General features: G+C 52.2%; 1 protein-coding gene across 1 annotated transcript in view; it reads right to left on the bottom strand.

Moving 5' to 3' along the window:
* The window catches only part of LOC144942335 (SH3 and multiple ankyrin repeat domains protein 2-like), a 362,265-nt gene that overhangs the window by 32,009 nt on the left and 310,979 nt on the right, over positions 1 to 19,277 (bottom strand). Inside the window, exons 16-17 of the mRNA XM_078869142.1 lie at positions 11,379 to 11,461; positions 6,442 to 6,566 (exon numbers count right to left, since the gene is read on the bottom strand). Coding sequence (XP_078725268.1) covers positions 6,442 to 6,566; positions 11,379 to 11,461 — 208 coding nt within the window. The remainder of the gene's footprint in view (positions 1 to 6,441; positions 6,567 to 11,378; positions 11,462 to 19,277) is intronic.

Below are 19,277 nucleotides of genomic sequence, written 5' to 3'. Positions count from 1 at the left end.
TCAGGGTGGCGAAATGTTGACCACCTCGCCTGGTATACAGGATATCGAGGGTTCGATCCCAACCCTGACGCCTGCTGCTGTATATTTGGAGTTTGCGTCTCTCTATCATCACGGTGGCTAGGAGATGTTAACGACCTCGCCTGGTATAAAGGAGATCGAGGGTTCGATCCCAACCCTGACGCCTGCTGTATATTTGGAGTTTGCGTCTCTCTATCATCACGGTGGCTAGGAGATGTTAACGACCTCGCCTGGTATACAGGACATCGAGGGTTCGATCCCAACCCTGACGCCTGCTGCTGTATATTTGGAGTTTGCGTCTCTCTATCATCACGGTGGCTAGGAGATGTTAACGACCTCGCCTGGTATACAGGAGATCGAGGGTTCGATCCCAACCCTGACGCCTGCTGCTGTATATTTGGAGTTTGCGTCTCTCTATCATCACGGTGGCTAGGAGATGTTAACGACCTCGCCTGGTATACAGGAGGTCGAGGGTTCGATCCCAACCTTGACAACTGCTGTATATTTGGAGTTTGCGTCTCTCTATCATCACGGTGGCTAGGAGATGTTATCGACCTCGCCTGGTATACAGGAGGTCGAGGGTTCGATCCCAACCCTGACGCCTGCTGTTGTATATTTGGAGTTTGCGTCTCTCTATCATCACGGTGGCTAGGAGATGTTAACGACCTCGCCTGGTATACAGGAGATCGAGGGTTCGATCCCAACCCTGACGCCTGCTGCTGTATATTTGGAGTTTGCGTCTCTCTATCATCACGGTGGCTAGGAGATGTTAACGACCTCGCCTGGTATACAGGAGGTCGAGGGTTCGATCCCAACCCTGATGCCTGCTGTATATTTGGAGTTTGCGTCTCTCTATCATCACGGTGGCTAGGAGATGTTAACGACCTCGCCTGGTATACAGGAGATCGAGGGTTCGATCCCAACCCTGACGCCTGCTGTATATTTGGAGTTTGCGTCTCTCTATCATCACGGTGCCTAGAAGATGTTAACGACCTTGCCTGGTATACAGGAGATCGAGGGTTCGATCCCAACCCTGACACCTGCTGTATATTTGGAGTTTGCGTGTCTCTCTCTCTGTGGTCGCATGGATTTTCCCTCCGGGGGGGGACACATCCCCCCCATATTCAAATATGCTCAAAATGCCCCCCCCCCCAATATATTGCTATAAAAAGATTTATGTTTATACGATTGTGGTTATGGTTGTACTTTATTAATCCCTAATCTCTGCCATTACATGCAATGAAACAAGAAAAGGTAAAAAAGAAAAAAAACACAGAGCAATGTAATACAATACACTATTAGATATTATTCTAAAAAAAAAGTCCATCCTATGTGTTAGCGAATTTTTTACATTTTAGGCAGGAAATGACAGAAAATTAGTTTTCAAATTTAGATTTTCTTTCTGGGGGAGACCCCCAGACCCCCTGGAAGATTTGGTCCCCCCCCAATGTTGACTCCATGGCTACGGCCTTGGTTTCATGGCTGAGCTTCCAAGGATTGCCGAGGGTAAATTTTGTGCTTTCGAGGTTGAATCTCTAATCTCGACTAAACCATGGCAGTTCAAGTCTCTGCGATATTGCACAGCACACACGAGACAGCTCGACTCCGGCCACTACCGGATATCGGTAAAAAGAGCTTCATAGCTCATCGTGATAAAAAAAAGATTCTGATGCTGACCTTGAATTACACGGCGATTGACAATGATGACACATAGCAACACTACGATTTGTGTGCTTCAAAACGTACACTTTTGAATTGGCATGTTTAAAAACCGCAGGGGAATAAAAAGTATAAAATAATTTCAAGAAAAAAGAAAAGATGGCACACAGCGTTGACGACAGCCGAGTTCCTCAACATGATGCTGGTTTCAGTGATTACAACCCAACACAACTCAACACAACTCAACACAACACAATCCAACACAACCCAACACGACCCAACACAACACAACACAACGCGACACAACACAACACACAACCAAACACAACTCAACACAACACAACCCGACACAACACAACCAACACGACATAACACAACCCAACCCAACACAACACAAAGCCAACACAAACCCAACACAACACACAACCCAACATAACCCAACACAATCCAACGCAACCCAACACAACACAACCAACACGACACAACACAACCCAACCCAACACAACACAACCCAACACAAACCCAACACAACCCCAACAGAACCCAACACAAACCCAACAGGACCCAACACAACCCAACACAAACTCAACACAAACCCAACAGGACCCTACACAACCAACCCAACACAAGTCAACTTCACCCAACCCAACACAACCTCAACACGACTTAACTGAACCCAACTCAACCCAACGCAACTATCCAAACCCACAACTAAACCAAATCAACCCAAGCCAACTCAACGAACCCCACAACCCAACTCAACCCAACACAGCTACAACAGCAACTCCGATTAGCAACGGTTGGCCACGCATGGTCGAGAAAGAAGTTGAACACAAGCACGTACGTGACTTCACGCTGCCGGAAAGAGTTATCGCGACGCGCGGTCAGGGTGAAAGCCCATCGCGCAATATTGTCAACAAGTTGTACTTTTGCGTTCGTTAATTTTGACTTAAAACTTTCGTGACTGCAGGAATTCATGTGCTTGGTTCTTTCGGTAAAGTCACGTGGATAGAAAAAAAAGTAAAATTAAATGAAAAATGAAAATACATTGAAAATAATCAAAGCAAAAAACCCACGACGTTTCGATCGCAACACAAGCGGTCTTCCTCCGCTATATTCACAACCATTCACCCCTCCTTCCACGGGGGTCCGTCACTGTGTACGTACGCACGTTGAACCTCTTTCGCCCCGCACATAGCCAACCGTGCTCATCGGAGGTGTGCGGTTGTTTTAAAACCAGCGCCCGTCTCAGGCTGTCAGCAGCAAAAGTCACCGCGGCTGCTGCTGCGGAGCTCTGTGCTACGAACGACTGAAGAGACTTGATGCAGTAATTTTAGCTGTGACGGTCCCACCTGATGACGGAGACTTGTGTTGCCTCCGAAACGTCGTGATTTTTATTATTTTATTTCCATTATTACTTTTATTAACTTTTAATTTCTTTTCACCTACGTGACTTTACCGAAAAGACCTAAGAGTATGATTCCTTGCAGTCACGAAAGCTTCAAATCTAGAATGAAGAGACGAGGTTTTCCTGAGAAGAATTCCGCGTTGCAGATTGCGTTTACAAAGAAAGCAAAGCAAAACAACGGCTCGCGCTTAACGCGTTAACACTCATGGAGCCCTGGGGTTCGCGTGGGGAAAATCTTATTTAAAAATAATAATAGTAATATACGTGTAAGTTATTTGTGTTGCTTTCAAACGATAAAATCAATTTGTAACGCCCACTCTCGTAAAGACAGAACGACTCTGAGGTGCGAGGAGAAACCGCTGACAAGCGGGAAGGCAGCGGCCGCGCGATTAGCCGGCGCCAACAAATTGCCCAAGCTCTGCGCTCCTCTACATATTGAGGGCGTCGTCGTCCAATCAGCGCTCGAGTCAGTCCAGGCGAACGGTTTCGCCTCTTTTCACACTCGTCAACAGCGTTGAAAGAGGTCGAAGTAAGTGACGCTTTAGCCCGGCAAAAGCGAACGGCCAAGGGATCGGAATTAGAATATTTAGACTGGAGAAATGTGATGAGCTGTGAAGGTTTTTTTTTCACAGATGTCCACACGATGGGCTTACCGAACCAATCGCCCTTCGCGTCAAACGCGGACGGATGAGCACGCGTGCCGGAGGTTTCACCTCCTGGCTAGGCATGGCTTTGGGAGTCCAGCGTACGAGCCAGCGCCTGTGCCACTACACGGCGGTTTTTGCGTACGACGGGAAGAGCTGAATTTTGAATCGGATTTAAATCTCTAGTTTGGCTACAAAATGCATTAAAAAGAAAACATTGTTTCTGTTGCTCGATTCAAACATCTTAAATCGCATTCACCTGCTCGTTCCATTTTGGAAAGAATTACCCTGATCGTTGCTTTTGGATCCGATGTCGTAATTGCTGCAGCCGGTTACTCATAAATTAATTATTTTAAAATAAATTAATAACATGTATGAATTGGAGGAAAACTGCGTTGCTGCGCGGATTAATCATGTAGGTGTGAGTTCACCGGAGGAGGCTGTTGATGAGAAGCGATCGTGCCAGGTGCACTGTTATTCCAATGTGAAAGTATTCCTTCTGCAATCAAACCAGCGTAATAGGAAAGCCAACTTATTTTCGTTTTTATGATATCCAGGAGGGCCGGCAGCCCACTGGTTTCCTTAAAATTCCCAACAGTTCAAGAGGACGATAGGTGTCAGTTTAAAAGCAGCACAAGGCCTGGCTCTCTTCCCTCGAACACCGTGACGATAAGTCTGTACATTTATTTGCCGCGCAATCTTATGATTCCAGTCCACCGCGCTCGCGCGCGCTTATGTACAACACACAGCAGTAAATGCTTCGGAATAACAACACCGAGTTAAGTCCATCGCAGAACCGTTTCAGACTCGAGGATGGATCCCCGAACGTATCCCACGGGTGGTAACTGGTTCCCGGGTCTCTGGCGAAGAGACCCGGATGAAACTGTGCTGGCCGTATCATCGCGCGAGGTTTGCGTGTGTGGGTACAGCAGCACCAGCAAGATCACCATGGCCTGCGGATTGTAGACCACGTTTGTATGTATGGGATGCAGCGGTGGCGAGATGTTAACGCCATCGCCTGGTATACAGGAGGTTATGGATTCGATACCCGACCCTGAAGCATGTCTATTTGAAGTTTGCATGTTCTCCCCGTGGTTGTGTGGATTTTTCATCGAGTGCTCCGGTTTTTCCCTCCGCATTTAGAAACAACGTGTGTGTAGAGCATTTGGCTGCTATGAATTTGCACATGATACACCACTTCGTTGAGCTATCATTTTTTAGCGAGGTCGCTTCTGATAAAAGAGCTGCATAGCTCAGCTGGCCTTACCTGGTGACATCAACAATAGTTGAGTTTTTTAGTTTAGTGTGTACGTGCACATACAGCCCTTTTGTCAATCCACAGCTGGAAGAAGGCCTCCCATGCCGTGTGTGTGTCTCGGGCCTCGCTTCACCACGCTGGCCGACCCGGCTTGGTGAAGGCAGGCAGCAGAGGCATTGGCGTATCGTACGGCACAACAATGCACTCCCTTTTCTGCTGACGACATAGCCTTGCGGCGTCCTACACCTGTGTGGTTTTTAAAATGTATTGCAAGGTGGTCACCCGTTCATGCATGTGCCCTTTACGCTCACCCCTGCTTTGATGCTGAGATCTGGCAACGTGGGAGCCGCTCTGCCTTACGTGCATTACGCACATCTACGCGTCCTTTTATTCAGACCGCATGAGAAGGTAAAGGTCCTCCCCCCTTCATTTTCAAGGTGGGACCTTGGCAATGATGTCACTCAGGCGGCCTGAAATCGCGAGTGTCAAGTTGAAACAACGCGACGGAAAGGCATCGCATTTGTGCCCACGTGAGAGGTGCCGTATGTACAACGCGCCCCAATATATATCGACGTGCAGACACGCCGCCAGAAATGTTACCCAGCACCCCGAGCGGACAGCCAGAAATAAAACTACCCAGCCCACTACTGAAAACGTGAGAATTAATTTTTATGACGTCAAATTGTTCACCCATTAAAAATGTCAAACTTTAAATAAATAAAAAACAGACGGAGGATAAGCACCATATAAAAAGTTCACACCACCAGCACATTCTGATAATCGTCACAATGCAAATGCAGCTTTGACGTAAGGATCTTGATTAAACAACTAGGGGCAGGACATTGTGATGCTGTGGAAGATCCAAGACAGACGCTTGTAATGGTTTGGGTATCTAGCAGGAATAAACCCGGAAAGGGTGGTACACACATGGCAATGCACACCAGAGTAGAAGGGACACGTGGTAGAGTGAAGAGCAAGCCTGCGCTGGACAAACACATCAAAGAAGGACATGGAGCAGAAAGGCTTGGAGATGATCGGTGAAACATCTCGTCAAGGAGCATAAACCATCGCGCAAACTCCGGACATCCTTGACGGCAGCGGCTTTAGGCGAAGCATCGAACAAAGATGGTCACCGTATCGCGCTCTTTCAGATGCGCTTCTGCGGCCGTCTGGAACGCTCTTCCTTCCGATATTAGGAAGCCACTGGAGTTTATACACTTTTAAATCTAAATTGAAAATTAATTTCTTTATAACTGCTTTTTGTGTTTAGTTTTTCGTCCTTCCTACAGATGGTGCGAAAGAAGTCTAACGTACATACGTTCAAGAAAATTAGCGCAGTAACAGACACGAGTGGACTTGACTCCATTCGGCCTCACGGTCGCGGAAAGCTGACGGAAGAGAAAGGAAAGGGGCCCGCTTGTGAAAGCTACGCACACACAGAGGCCTGGGCCTACCTCCATGAGGAAGTCTCCGGTCTTGAGGCCAGCCTTGGCCGCCACGCCGCTGTCATCCACAGACTCCAGGTACTGCAGCGCGGGGAAGGCTGGCGTTGGGGTGAATTCTTCGATGGGTGTGTCCGCTACAGTCCAACACGGGCGACAGCATCTCAGCTCACCCGACATCGCTCAGAGAAGGCACGCATTTACATCGACGTCGTCTACGTTTATGAATAACTTGTTGACGTCACGGAGTATTTACCGTCGTTATTCGCGAGGGATACGTTCCGGAGAAGCTCGTGAATAGGCGAGTTTTCGCGGAAAATGATATTGGCCTGGGAAAATTACCTGAAATAAATATGTAAATAATTCTCATCACTTTATATGTCATTTACTTTATCTCCATCGCTTTCTCTCTTACACGTTGCGGGGTGCTCTATAGGCATTCCTCTAGCTTGCCAAATGGAATTAAAATATAAAAAAAACCCCTCTGTTATTGATCCCAAGTAGGGTGACGGATCCTCCAGCAAGAAAATTCTGTTAGTCTTCCCCGGGTAAGCAAAATAATTTTTTTTAACAAACGTGGGGTCATTGTCGTGTGACTACAGTGCAAATCTCTCAAAGCCAGACCTCGAGTAAGCGAGACAATTCACGGTAAGCCAGAGGGCTGGCCGAAATTAATAATTAAATATATGGGATTTACAAAAAGTAAACCAAAATAACACCGTTCTTGCAATGCAGTTGATTCAGTGATGCACAGGAAGATGAGGCGTGTGTTTGTGCACTTGCATTTATAAATGGATATCCCAATCTGTTGTATGGTATTCAGTGACTACTCGCTCATCAAACATATTCTACGAGCCGGCTGCATCTCGTTGTTGCTAAAAAATATGTTCTTTACTTATTTTACATAAACAAAATCAAGTTTTCAAGATTGTCAGAAAAATCTCTTCAGCCTGCCATCCGCATCGACTGAACCTCGGCCTTCCGGCGAAGCTTCATAACCACTGCAAGCGATTAAACTCTGCACTTGTGCATTTTTAGTGCAAATAAATTGTGAAATATTACATTACATTGAGTTGTTACGTTATTAGGTGTTAATTAAATGTCCCGTTGAATTATTTGCATGATGCTGGAAATCCACCTCACGCCCCCCTTCCTCCACCCTTAGCTGGAAAACCTCTCCTAAATGTACAAAAAACCCAATACGTGTTTTTAAACCACAAAAGCCACGTTTGTTAAAATTCACATCAAAAAGCAATGGCAGTGAAGAGGCTAAACATGTCCTCAGGAATAAGAAATACATTACGTAATCTTTTGGGTGCACTGTCGTTCAATTTCCATTCATTCAGGGTGTACCAATCGTCACAGCTGTAGCTGGAAGCCCATTCATTTCCTCTTCAATTTCGCTGTGTTATACATACAGGACCGTACATGTATTTCAGCGGTGCACAGTCCAGCACATCAAGTTTTAACCCCTGCTTAGGTAGAATAAAAATGGGATAATTTTCTACCTGGAAAGAAATATTCAGTTTGGATGCGTTTTTTTTGTAAACAATAAAAACACAAGATTTTAACAATTTCAGCCTAGGTTTTATCCTTTCTGGAAATAAAACTGGTGTTAAGATGTTTAAACACCAAACAGAAACAGAAACCTTTTGTGTCTGCATTAACCACACGTACTTGCGGTGAACATGCACATATTTTGATACAGGCAAGAAGGAGGTCCCTTGATTTTAACCAAAGTTTGTCTTAGCATCGGGGCACAATTTTGTTTTTGTTTTACCAGCATTTTATCTAAATAAATTTGAAAATAATTCAAGCCGGCCACAATCGTTACTTTTTTTAAACCTATCGCAACATTTTGCTTGATGCCAGATCACAGAACAGTGGCCGGTGGCGTTGTCCGTGACTCGACAGCACAAGTAAAACACGAGTTAAAAATACAACGGAACGGCCGATTTACAGGGTGCTTCAAAAAAATGTGAACACTTCCGAGAATTTGCAACAACACCACGAGAAATGTGCTGCCTCTGGAGCTCTGGAGACCACCTTGAGAAGATTCCAGGCACGCGTTGACAACGATGGCGAACGAGTGGATACTCTTTGAAGCTATTAACATGACATTTGTTATCATGTTACAGTGGAGTATTATCCGTTATTTTTCCATTAAAAACGATTGTCCCATATTGACATTTTTTCGAAGCACCCTCAATATGACAAAATCTGTCACATCCTGTCCATGAACCCGCGCTGTAAACGGCTGACCGGCCAATCGCTACAGTGATATCCGGGTGGCGATTGCCCCGACCTCGCGTGTCAAACAGTTGATGCACAACGACATTCCACGTTTACTCGGCCTCACAGTTCACCCCCACACACAAAGGCTGAGATTCTCACCGGCGAACGACGCGTGGCAGAAGCAACGTTGACATCACTATTGCTTCTGACCGCCCCCCCCCCATACCGGACATGTGTGTGAAAAGAATGTTTTATAGCTCATCGGATTCCTCCAGGTGGACACGAAGACGACTCCTGATTATGACACGTTGCAGTGATTTTTCGACGCCAAAATTGTGAGCGTCATAACACCCAAGGCACCGGACTGCAAGGCATGATGATGATGATGGTGACGATGCCTTCATTTGCATTCGCGTGTTACGCAACGGGTTAAAAACATTGCAGCCGACTCTGGACTGGCCAAGGGGTAAAATATTTCGGGAACGCGGTACACCACGTTGAGTATTACATCTCGCCGCCGTGGCTTACGAGCAACGCGGCGCCTGTTTGGGTCTCCCGGCGAGCCGGGTAAAAATATAAAACAGCTAAATATTGGTCGACAGATTAAATTTAACCCCAACGTGTAAAGCTACAGACGTGTGTGGGGTCTACGCCGTGTTAGCGTTATGCAATCTGCACACGACAGCACAGAACTGTCTCTGCACAGTACACACCACATTGATGCGTAAAACACCACATTCTGTAGATGCAGTTATACGCATATACTGTATGTATACCGAGTACTGTATTGTCGGTACAGGATGCGCGTTTTGTTGACACGGGGGGGGGGGGGGATAATGTACTGTGCACGATTCACATACACACACGTGCGTATGTTGAACTTCTTTCGCACCGCACGTAGCCAGCCGTGCTAAGGCGGGAGGTGCAATTAATGCGTTCACACGTACCCAGCAAAGCAACGCCAACGTTGAGCCGACGTTCAACGTTCACTGGCAATGTTCTACACATATACACGCACACAGTGTCTGTATATATATAAAACACATATACTGCATTGCAGTACCTAATTGATAAAATACTCTCGTCTGGCAATGTAATGCAGGTGACGTTGTGCCTGTGGGCCCGTCAGAACGGTGTCCGTTCCACAGCAAGCAGCAGCAGCACCACAAGACGAACGAACGCGTGGCTTTGTTATTCATTAAAAGGACGATCTTCAAAGCCACGTTGGTTAAACGTCGCTTGACGAAGCATCCACCATAAGGCCCCCCCCACCCCACCAAAACCACCACTCCTCCACTTGAGTTAAGGTCCCGTCTGCCGGCTTTCCCCAGCACTCCAGGTGTATGTCAGCAGGAATCCGCGACGCTTGACGCACGGCAAACTTGGGGGGCCCGAGGAGCTCGCGAGGCTCACTGATTAACATTCAAGAGGCGGGCGGGCGGGGAGGAGGGTTTGTTGAATGGTGGCGTGGTGACGGTGAGCCAAGCCCCATCATCATACGCCACGCGTGCCGTGCCGGCCTTCATAGCTTGGTGCTCGCTAACAGCAAGTCTTAAGTCTATACTGCGGGGGCAGCGGGGGGGGGGGATCTTTTGTCTTTGTAGGATGTGTGCCCGCGTGCGTGATGACTTATGCGGCGCTGATTCACATCAAGATCTCCGCGCGCGCGTGTCTCGTTGTGTGTTCCACCTGAGTAGTGAGTTGGGGGTGGGGTGGGGGAGCGGTAGTGTAGCGGCTAGCGCGCTGCGCTCACGCTCACCCCCAGTGCACAGCGATCATTAATGATCTGAACTGGTCCCGAGCCTCCCCCTAGGTCGACTCAGCCTCAAATGAGTAGCCGGTGCGGTGTGTAAAACACAAACATCGCCACTAGGGAGACAAGGGTGCCCCCCCCCACCCAATCTCGTTTGCCATTGACGGCCCCTTTATCATAGGTACTGCTGCTCGCTAACATGACTTTGTGCCCCCCCCCCCCAGCAGTGTCCGCTATGGCTATCCGGCGAGGGAGGGACGGGACGGGTGGGTGGGAAATCTTTGTCGTTGACCCAGCAGAGCGTTGATAACGTTCAAGATAGCACACAAAAAAGCGAGGATATCTCGCACGTGTGGACCCTCTCTCTCTGTGTGTGTGTGTGTGACTGGCGTGACCCCGAGTGTGTTCGCAGCGTGACGCCAGATGGGGATGCGAGGAGCGCTGAGTTTGAATCGTCGACGGGCCGCTCCATTCGCGTCACGTGCTGGTCGGCGGAGCTCATGTTTAGCAATCCCCACGCGTGCGGCGAGCGCGTTAACGACGGGATTTGGTGGTGGTGGTGTGTGTTTGAGCCGTGCTCAAAGAACGACGTTTGCCGACAATGGGCGGAGGTGGATCGAGCGTGGACAGGAATTTAAATTGGCACCGCACGTGTTGGCACGCCCGTGTGCTAATCGGAAGAGCGTTTTGGAGAGCCACCAACCCCCCCCCAACTCTGCCCACACACCCCTACCCCCCTCCCCCAGGTGCGGTACCTGGTGACAAGGTGTGGATGGGGTGGGGGTGGAGCGGTTGCTCAAGGAGGGTGAGAACGCAGAGGGGAGGGGAGACGGAGGGGAGGTGGGAGGAAGGGTTTAGGAGGGGACGGGTTAGGGAAATGCGGACGGAGCGGGCAGGGGGGTTGTGGGGGGGGTGTGGGGGAGAGTGTGGGGGGGTGTGTGGGGGTGTGTGGGTCGCCCACCTTTAGCACCGCGCAGTACGAAGCCGAAGCCTTCGTTGTCCCGCTTGCACAGCACCACGCTCTTCTCCTCCACCACGTAGTCGCTGCGGGAGGAAGCCCAGAGGCAGCCGCGTTTAAAGCGCATGATCATGGCGACGGGGGACGACTGACGAACGCGCGGCGCTCGACCCCCCCCCTCCTCCTCCTCGTAGGGACCACGCGAAGATCGCGCCCCGCTCCTCCTCCTGCTCCTCTTCGTGGCAGTGCCGCTGCCCCGGCCGCGGATGAGTGGCGGAGGCTGCGGTGCCCGCCGCTGCCTCCGTCACTGCCGGCGGGGGTAGCAGAGGCCTGCAGAGAAGCTAGCAACTTGGCAGCGTCCGGCAGGACGGAGCAGGCGATCATGGCGTTACGGAGGAGAAAATAAAAAAATGGGGGGGGGGGGGGGGAGGAGGAGGCCTCTCTTCTTTTGCGCGGCTGTCGCTCGGTCGAACGCGGTTGCGGCTCTCCCTCCTTCCCTCCCTGCCTCCCTCTCTCCCTTCTCGTGTGAGAAGCGGTGATTGTGGTGCAAGCGGGAGCCGAGCGGGAGAACGAAGCAGGGACACGCGCGCACCACACCGCACGCACCACACCGCATGCGCGCACACACCGCAGGCACCGCACGCACGCGCCAGCGCGCACGCACACGCGAGGAGGCGCGCGCGCGCACTGCGCGCGGGGGGGGGGCGGATAGGGGGGAACGGAGGGCCGGTGGAGGGTGGGGGGAGGAGGCGAGAGTGGGGGGGGGGACGAGTATAGAGGGACAAGACGGAGCGACGGACGCGCAGAACTGGAATAGAGACGGCGAGGCAGGCGGCGGAGGCGAGGCGAGGCGCACGGAATGTGAAAACGCTGCGCGGTGGAGCTGGTGATGGTGGGGTGGGGGTGGTGGTGGGGTGGTGATGGTGGGGTGATGATGATGGGGTGATGGTGGGGTGGTGATGGTGGTGATGATGATGGTGGGATGGTGATTGTGGTAATGATGGTGGTGGGGTGGTGGTGGTGGTGGTGGTGATGGTTATGATGATGGTGTGATGGTGATGATGGTAGGGTTGGTGGTGGTGGTAATGGTGTGGTGGTGATGATGGTAGGGTTCGTGGTGGTAATGGTCTGATGGTGATGATGGTAGGGTTGGTTGTGATGGTGTGATGGTGATGATGGTAGGGTTGTTGGTGGTGGTGTGATGGTGATGATCGTAGGGTTGGTGGTGTGATGGTGATGATGGTAGGGTTGGTGATGGTGGTGGTGATGGTGATAATGGTGTGATGGTTATGATGGTGGTGATGGTGATGATGGTAGGGTTGGTGGTGGTGTGATGGTGGTAATGGTGGTGATGATGGTAGGGTTGGTGGTGTTGATGTGATGATGATAATGGTGTGATGGTGGTGATGGTGGTATGATGGTGATGGTGGTATGATGGTGGTGATGGTGATGATGGTGATGATGGTAGGGTTGGTGGTGGTGTGATGGTGGTAATGGTGGTGATGATGGTAGGGTTGGTGGTGTTGATGGTGGTGATAATGGTATGATGGTGGTGATGGTGGTATGATGGTGATGATGGTGGTGGTGATGATGGTGGTGATGGTGGTATGATGGTGATGATGGTAGGTTTGGTGGTGGTGTGATGGTGGTGATGATGGTGGTATGATTGTGATGATGGTGGTGGTGATGATGGTGGTGATGATGGTGGTGATGGTGTGCGCGCCGCCGCGTGGGGGGTGCGGGAGCAGCAGCAGCAGACGAAGCGAGACGCGCTGCTGCTGCTATCTCATATGCGGCACTTTCACGGCCCCGGTCATTATTCTACCCCCTTTGTCTTGCCGCCGCCGCCGCTGCTGCTGCTGCCACTGCGGCTGCTGCGGCGGGACAGCCGCTTCCAAGAAGACAACGCAAGAATAATCCAACGAGTTGTCCGGAACACCTCTCGCCACCTCCCCCCCTCCCTCTCCAAACGCGACGACCTGGCAGAATGCCCCGTCATTATTTTCATCTCCCTCCCAAAGTCATCATCATCATCGTCATCATCGTCGTCGTCGTGATCATCATCGCTGCCGGCTCACGCTGCCGGAGCTGATAACGGGCGGGGGGGTGGATAGCAGCAGCCATCGCGTTTCATTTGTATTCTCAGCCCATGCTTAATTTCTCTCACGTAGAGGCGGCTGCTGCAATATCCACGACGTGGCCTTTAGCAGCAGCGGCAGCGGCGTCGTAAGCGGCGAGTTTCGCGGTCGGGCCCTGCAGTAGCCGTGAACAGCCAGCGAGCCAGCTCACTCGCTGGCTGGGTTGGCTGGGCACGCTCTTAGCAGTCGCAACGGGGGTCCCCTCTGCAGGGGCTAGCCAAGAGCCCCCCCCCCGTCCACGTGCGATGGACGAGCGGGTGGAGGGATGGGCGGGGAGGTGAGGACATCGTTGCCATTCTCGGAGCATCTCGTCGCTCTCAAGAGTTGAGCAGAACGAATGTGGAATGAGATGAGCGGTGAACAATGGGTGGGGAGTGTTGTAACGTCGGTCACGTTGGTGCCTCCTCCGAGATGTTCCGATGCTTTTACACCACCGATTGAGATGGTCGGGGTGGGGTGGAATTCCTTTCGCTCACCCTTTCATAAGTGCAACTTTGCACGCGCGCGCGTGTGAAACGCAGCACGGAATGCCAGAGACTCGTGGATTGTAAAAAAAAAAGACCCGACATGGATCGTGGACGACGGTGGTCCAGCATCCATTGCGGCACACGCAGTTAGAGACATTCAGTAGACATCCTACGGTGGTAGACTTGATTATTCGCTTTCGGTTTATCCGATTTGCGGATTAACCGCGCAACCTGAGATTTTGACATGAATTAATAACTCATGGATTATCCCTCAAGCCCAAATTAATGATCTAAAAAAACAGTTCCACATTATTATTCTTGAAATTGTGTATTACACGTCACGTGCTTAAACCGAACAAATGTTGCTCCGGTGAATCCGACATCCACGTGATCGCCTCTACAGTACAGCAGTTGCCATATCTTTACAAGAGTGGGGCGGAGTTTGATTGATTTTTGATTGGCGTGGCTCTGCAATCATCCACTTAGTAGTGGGCCGAGTCTTCCGAGCTCGCGAGAGATCGATTGGTCGAAGGTTGGTATTCCGCGGAATATGGATATTGTTGGATTATCCGCGATGTTGAATTATCCCCGTTATTAGATAATCGAGATTCTACCGTTCATGCATATCTCATCATCGGGCGACGATGCGCCCACAGCAGTCTCTTTAAAAAAGGCAACATTTGACGGAGGCGTGTGTATTTTTGAGAGAAAAAAACAAACCCCCTAATAAACATGCTATTTACACAACTTAAGATAAGGTGGCCCTCCGTTCATTCTGTCATGACATTTGAGCAAAACCACGTAAGAAGATCTCGGCAAGGCTGGAAGCAGCAGAAGAGCTCTTTAACCCCAACATTAGATCGGGGAATGATGCAATAAAAGCATTGATGAAGAGCAACCACGTGGAATGCAATCGACGATTTGAGAACCGAGCGATGAAAATCGTCGACCTTTTCCCACGCCTTGCGGTTTTGCCGATGCCTCCGGTTGGTTCGGTCGGCTACGTACGGCGCGAAAGAAGTTAAATGTACGGTACATAAATAAGAGGTGTTTTTGGGGTTAGATCGCGTAAATATGTCGTTAAGCCTGTCACCACCCAACACAGCCAACTAGTAAGAGTTGTCACGTAATCAGAACGTGCCAATTCGTCACTGGTACAGCACACCGGTGTGTCGCAGAGCAAAGCCACAACATTTACAATCTGAGTACGACGTTTCGCCAGTAATTACAACCAGCTTCATCAGGCGACAGCCAGATTTGTGGAGAAATCCTCTTTCGTTCCTTAAATAGAGGCGTAGATGTGGCGACGGCACTTGTGAAGTGGTCAGCACGTTGCGCTATGAACCCTGGCGGTCCCAGTTCGATTCCCACTCACGGCCAACCAGTCCTGGGCCTCGCCTAGGTCGACTCAGCCTCAAATGGGTACCTAGTGCGGTGTGTAAACATCGGCGCTGGGGAGACAAAGGCGGCTCTTCCTCCCATAGGTGCTGCTCGCTACCAGCACTTGCCCCAACAGTCTATGAGAGTCTATGCGGGTGATCTTTGTATTTGCTCCGCTCTGCTGACTACAATCTCGCGATACGCGGCGATGCAGTGCCTGGAAATCCAGACGCACTTTGTAAAATTAGATATATGCCGTACACAGTACAGTGTATCTTTTTTTTTTAAGTGATCACTAAATAAACTTTGACAACCAGTTTAAGCGCGCGCTACACATTAAACGGCGCACGCGTTAGATACCCGTGTCAGAAGAGTCCATAAGATTTTACAGCCGGCGTATATGCCTCGTGAATAACTCAACTCATGTTCTTGCAATCTGCCGCCTATTTATTATGTCCGTTCACGTTAAGTGACACGCGGCAGAAAGAGTTAAATCTATATATATATAAAAATACACACACACAAGTTGGGTTGGGGAAAAACATGAAGATGTGTTTATCCTTCCTGGCGATAAAACAGGTGTTAAGATACCGTTTGCAAGGAATGTAGTATGAATGTTCACCACAAGTATGTATCCTTTCTGTACTTGTAAACAGGCAAACAAAATACGATATGATGATTTTATGTTCATTCTGATTGGCCTGGGTTATTCCCCAAACCACTCCAACCCCACCACCACCGCCACCTCTGTCTCGCACGACTGTTCATGCCTTCAGGTAACCAACTCCATCTTTTCTCTTACCTAGAAATTTCATTGTTTGTCTGTCTGTGTGTGTGTGGCCGAAACTTGCGAAGAATTTGGCTCGCAAACCGTGGGGTTCACGTTTAAAAAAAGTAGCCAGCTAGCACGCCAAAAGCCCCGTGCTGAGCCAGCGCTATTCCGATTTCGCGTCCGTCACCTTTAAAGTAGTTTCATTAGCGATTTAGTGCTGTCGTTGGTTATTTATTTATTCGCTAGCGCGTGCTCGACCCTACCAACTCACACGCGTTCGGTGGGGGGGGGGCTTCTACCAACTGACACGCGTTCGGTGGGGGGGGCTTCTACCAACTGACACGCGTTCGGTGGGGGGGGGGGCTTCTACCAACTGACACGCGTTCGGTGGGGGGGGCTTCTACCAACTGACACACGTTCGGTGGGGGGGAGGGGCTTCTACTGGGTGGGTGGGTGAGTGGGTGAGTGAGTGGGTGGGTGAGTGGGTGGGTGAGTGGGTGGGTGAGTGGGTGGGTGAGTGGGTGGGTGAGTGGGTGGGTGGGTGAGTGGGTGGGTGGGTGGGTGGGTGAGTGAGTGGGTGGGTGGGTGGGTGGGTGAGTGGGTGAGTGAGTGGGTGGGTGAGTGGGTGGGTGGGTGAGTGGGTGGGTGGGTGAGTGGGTGGGTGAGTGGGTGGGTGAGTGGGTGGGTGAGTGGGTGAGTGGGTGAGTGGGTGAGTGAGTGGGTGGGTGGGTGAGTGGGTGGGTGGGTGGGTGAGTGGGTGGGTGGGTGGGTGGGTGAGTGAGTGAGTGAGTGGGTGGGTGGGTGAGTGGGTGGGTGAGTGAGTGGGTGAGTGGGTGAGTGGGTGGGTGAGTGGGTGAGTGAGTGGGTGGGTGAGTGAGTGGGTGGGTGGGTGAGTGGGTGGGTGGGTGAGTGGGTGGGTGAGTGGGTGGGTGAGTGGGTGAGTGGGTGGGTGGGTGAGTGGGTGAGTGGTGAGTGGGTGGGTGAGTGAGTGAGTGGGTGAGTGAGTGGGTGGGTGGGTGGGTGAGTGGGTGGGTGAGTGAGTGAGTGAGTGGGTGGGTGAGTGGGTGGGTGAGTGAGTGGGTGAGTGGGTGAGTGGGTGGGTGAGTGGGTGAGTGAGTGGGTGGGTGGGTGAGTGGGTGGGTGAGTGGGTGGGTGAGTGGGTGGGTGGGTGGGTGAGTGGGTGGGTGAGTGAGTGGGTGAGTGGGTGGGTGAGTGAGTGGGTGAGTGAGTGGGTGGGTGGGTGGGTGAGTGGGTGGGTGAGTGAGTGGGTGAGTGGGTGGGTGGGTGAGTGGGTGAGTGGGTGGGTGGGTGAGTGGGTGGGTGAGTGGGTGGGTGAGTGGGTGGGTGAGTGGGTGAGTGGGTGGGTGAGTGGGTGGGTGGGTGAGTGGGTGGGTGAGTGGGTGAGTGGGTGGGTGGGTGAGTGGGTGGGTGAGTGGGTGGGTGAGTGAGTGAGTGGGTGGGTAAGTGAGTGAGTGGGTGGGTGAGTGGGTGAGTGAGTGAGTGGGTGGGTGGGTGAGTGGGTGGGTGGGTGAGTGAGTGGGTGAGTGGGTGAGTGGGTGGGTGGGTGAGTGGGTGGGTGAGTGGGTGGGTGGGTGGGTGAGTGAGTGAGTGGGTGGGTGAGTGAGTGAGTGGGTGGGTGAGTGGGTGAGTGAGTGAGTGGGTGGGTGAGTGGTGTGAGTGGGTGAGTGGGTGGGTGAGTGGGTGAGTGGGTGAGTGAATGAGTGGGTGAGTGAGTGAGTGAGTGGGTGAGTGGGTGAGTGGGTGGGTGAGTGGGTGAGTGGGTGAGTGAGTGAGTGGGTGGGTGAGTGGGTGGGTGAGTGGGTGGGTGGGTGGGTGGGTGAGTGAGTGGGTGAGTGGGTGAGTGGGTGGGTGGGTGAGTGGGTGGGTGAGTGGGTGGGTGAGTGGGTGGGTGAGTGGGTGGGTGGGTGAGTGGGTGAGTGGGTGGGTGAGTGGGTGAGTGGGTGAGTGGGTGGGTGAGTGGGTGGGTGGGTGAGTGAGTGGGTGAGTGGGTGGGTGGGTGAGTGGGTGGGTGAGTGGGTGGGTGAGTGGGTGGGTGAGTGGGTGGGTGGGTGAGTGGGTGGGTGAGTGGGTGGGTGGGTGAGTGGGTGGGTGGGTGAGTGGGTGGGTGAGTGGGTGGGTGGGTGGGTGAGTGGGTGAGTGGGTGAGTGAGTGGGTGAGTGGGTGAGTGGGTGGGTGAGTGGGTGGGTGAGTGGGTGGGTGGGTGGGTGAGTGGGTGAGTGGGTGGGTGGGTGAGTGAGTGGGTGGGTGAGTGGGTGAGTGGGTGAGTGGGTGGGTGGGTGAGTGGGTGGGTGAGTGGGTGAGTGGGTGGGTGGGTGAGTGAGTGGGTGGGTGAGTGGGTGAGTGGGTGGGTGAGTGGGTGGGTGAGTGGGTGGGTGAGTGGGTGGGTGGGTGAGTGGGTGAGTGGGTGGGTGGGTGAGTGAGTGGGTGGGTGAGTGGGTGAGTGGGTGGGTGGGTGAGTGGGTGGGTGGGTGAGTGGGTGGGTGAGTGGGTGGGTGAGTGGGTGGGTGGGTGGGTGAGTGGGTGAGTGGGTGAGTGGGTGGGTGGGTGGGTGGGTGAGTGAGTGGGTGAGTGGGTGGGTGAGTGGGTGGGTGAGTGGGTGGGTGAGTGGGTGGGTGGGTGAGTGAGTGGGTGGGTGAGTGGGTGGGTGAGTGGGTGGGTGGGTGGGTGAGTGGGTGGGTGGGTGAGTGAGTGGGTGGGTGAGTGGGTGAGTGGGTGAGTGGGTGGGTGAGTGGGTGGGTGGGTGGGTGAGTGAGTGGGTGGGTGAGTGGGTGAGTGGGTGAGTGGGTGGGTGAGTGGGTGGGTGGGTGAGTGAGTGGGTGAGTGGGTGGGTGAGTGGGTGGGTGAGTGGGTGGGTGAGTGGGTGGGTGAGTGGGTGAGTGGGTGGGTGAGTGGGTGAGTGGGTGGGTGAGTGGGTGGGTGAGTGGGTGGGTGAGTGGGTGGGTGAGTGGGTGGGTGAGTGGGTGGGTGGGTGGGTGAGTGGGTGGGTGGGTGAGTGGGTGGGTGGGTGAGTGGGTGGGTGAGTGGGTGGGTGAGTGGGTGGGTGAGTGGGTGGGTGAGTGGGTGAGTGGGTGAGTGGGTGGGTGAGTGGGTGAGTGAGTGGGTGGGTGAGTGAGTGAGTGGGTGG

The sequence above is a fragment of the Lampetra fluviatilis genome, chromosome 27 (genome assembly GCF_964198595.1).
Source record: "Lampetra fluviatilis chromosome 27, kcLamFluv1.1, whole genome shotgun sequence".
Lineage (NCBI taxonomy): Eukaryota > Metazoa > Chordata > Hyperoartia > Petromyzontiformes > Petromyzontidae > Lampetra > Lampetra fluviatilis.
The sequence above is the reverse complement of the archived record's forward strand: the minus strand, read 5'-3'. Positions and strand labels throughout refer to the sequence as shown.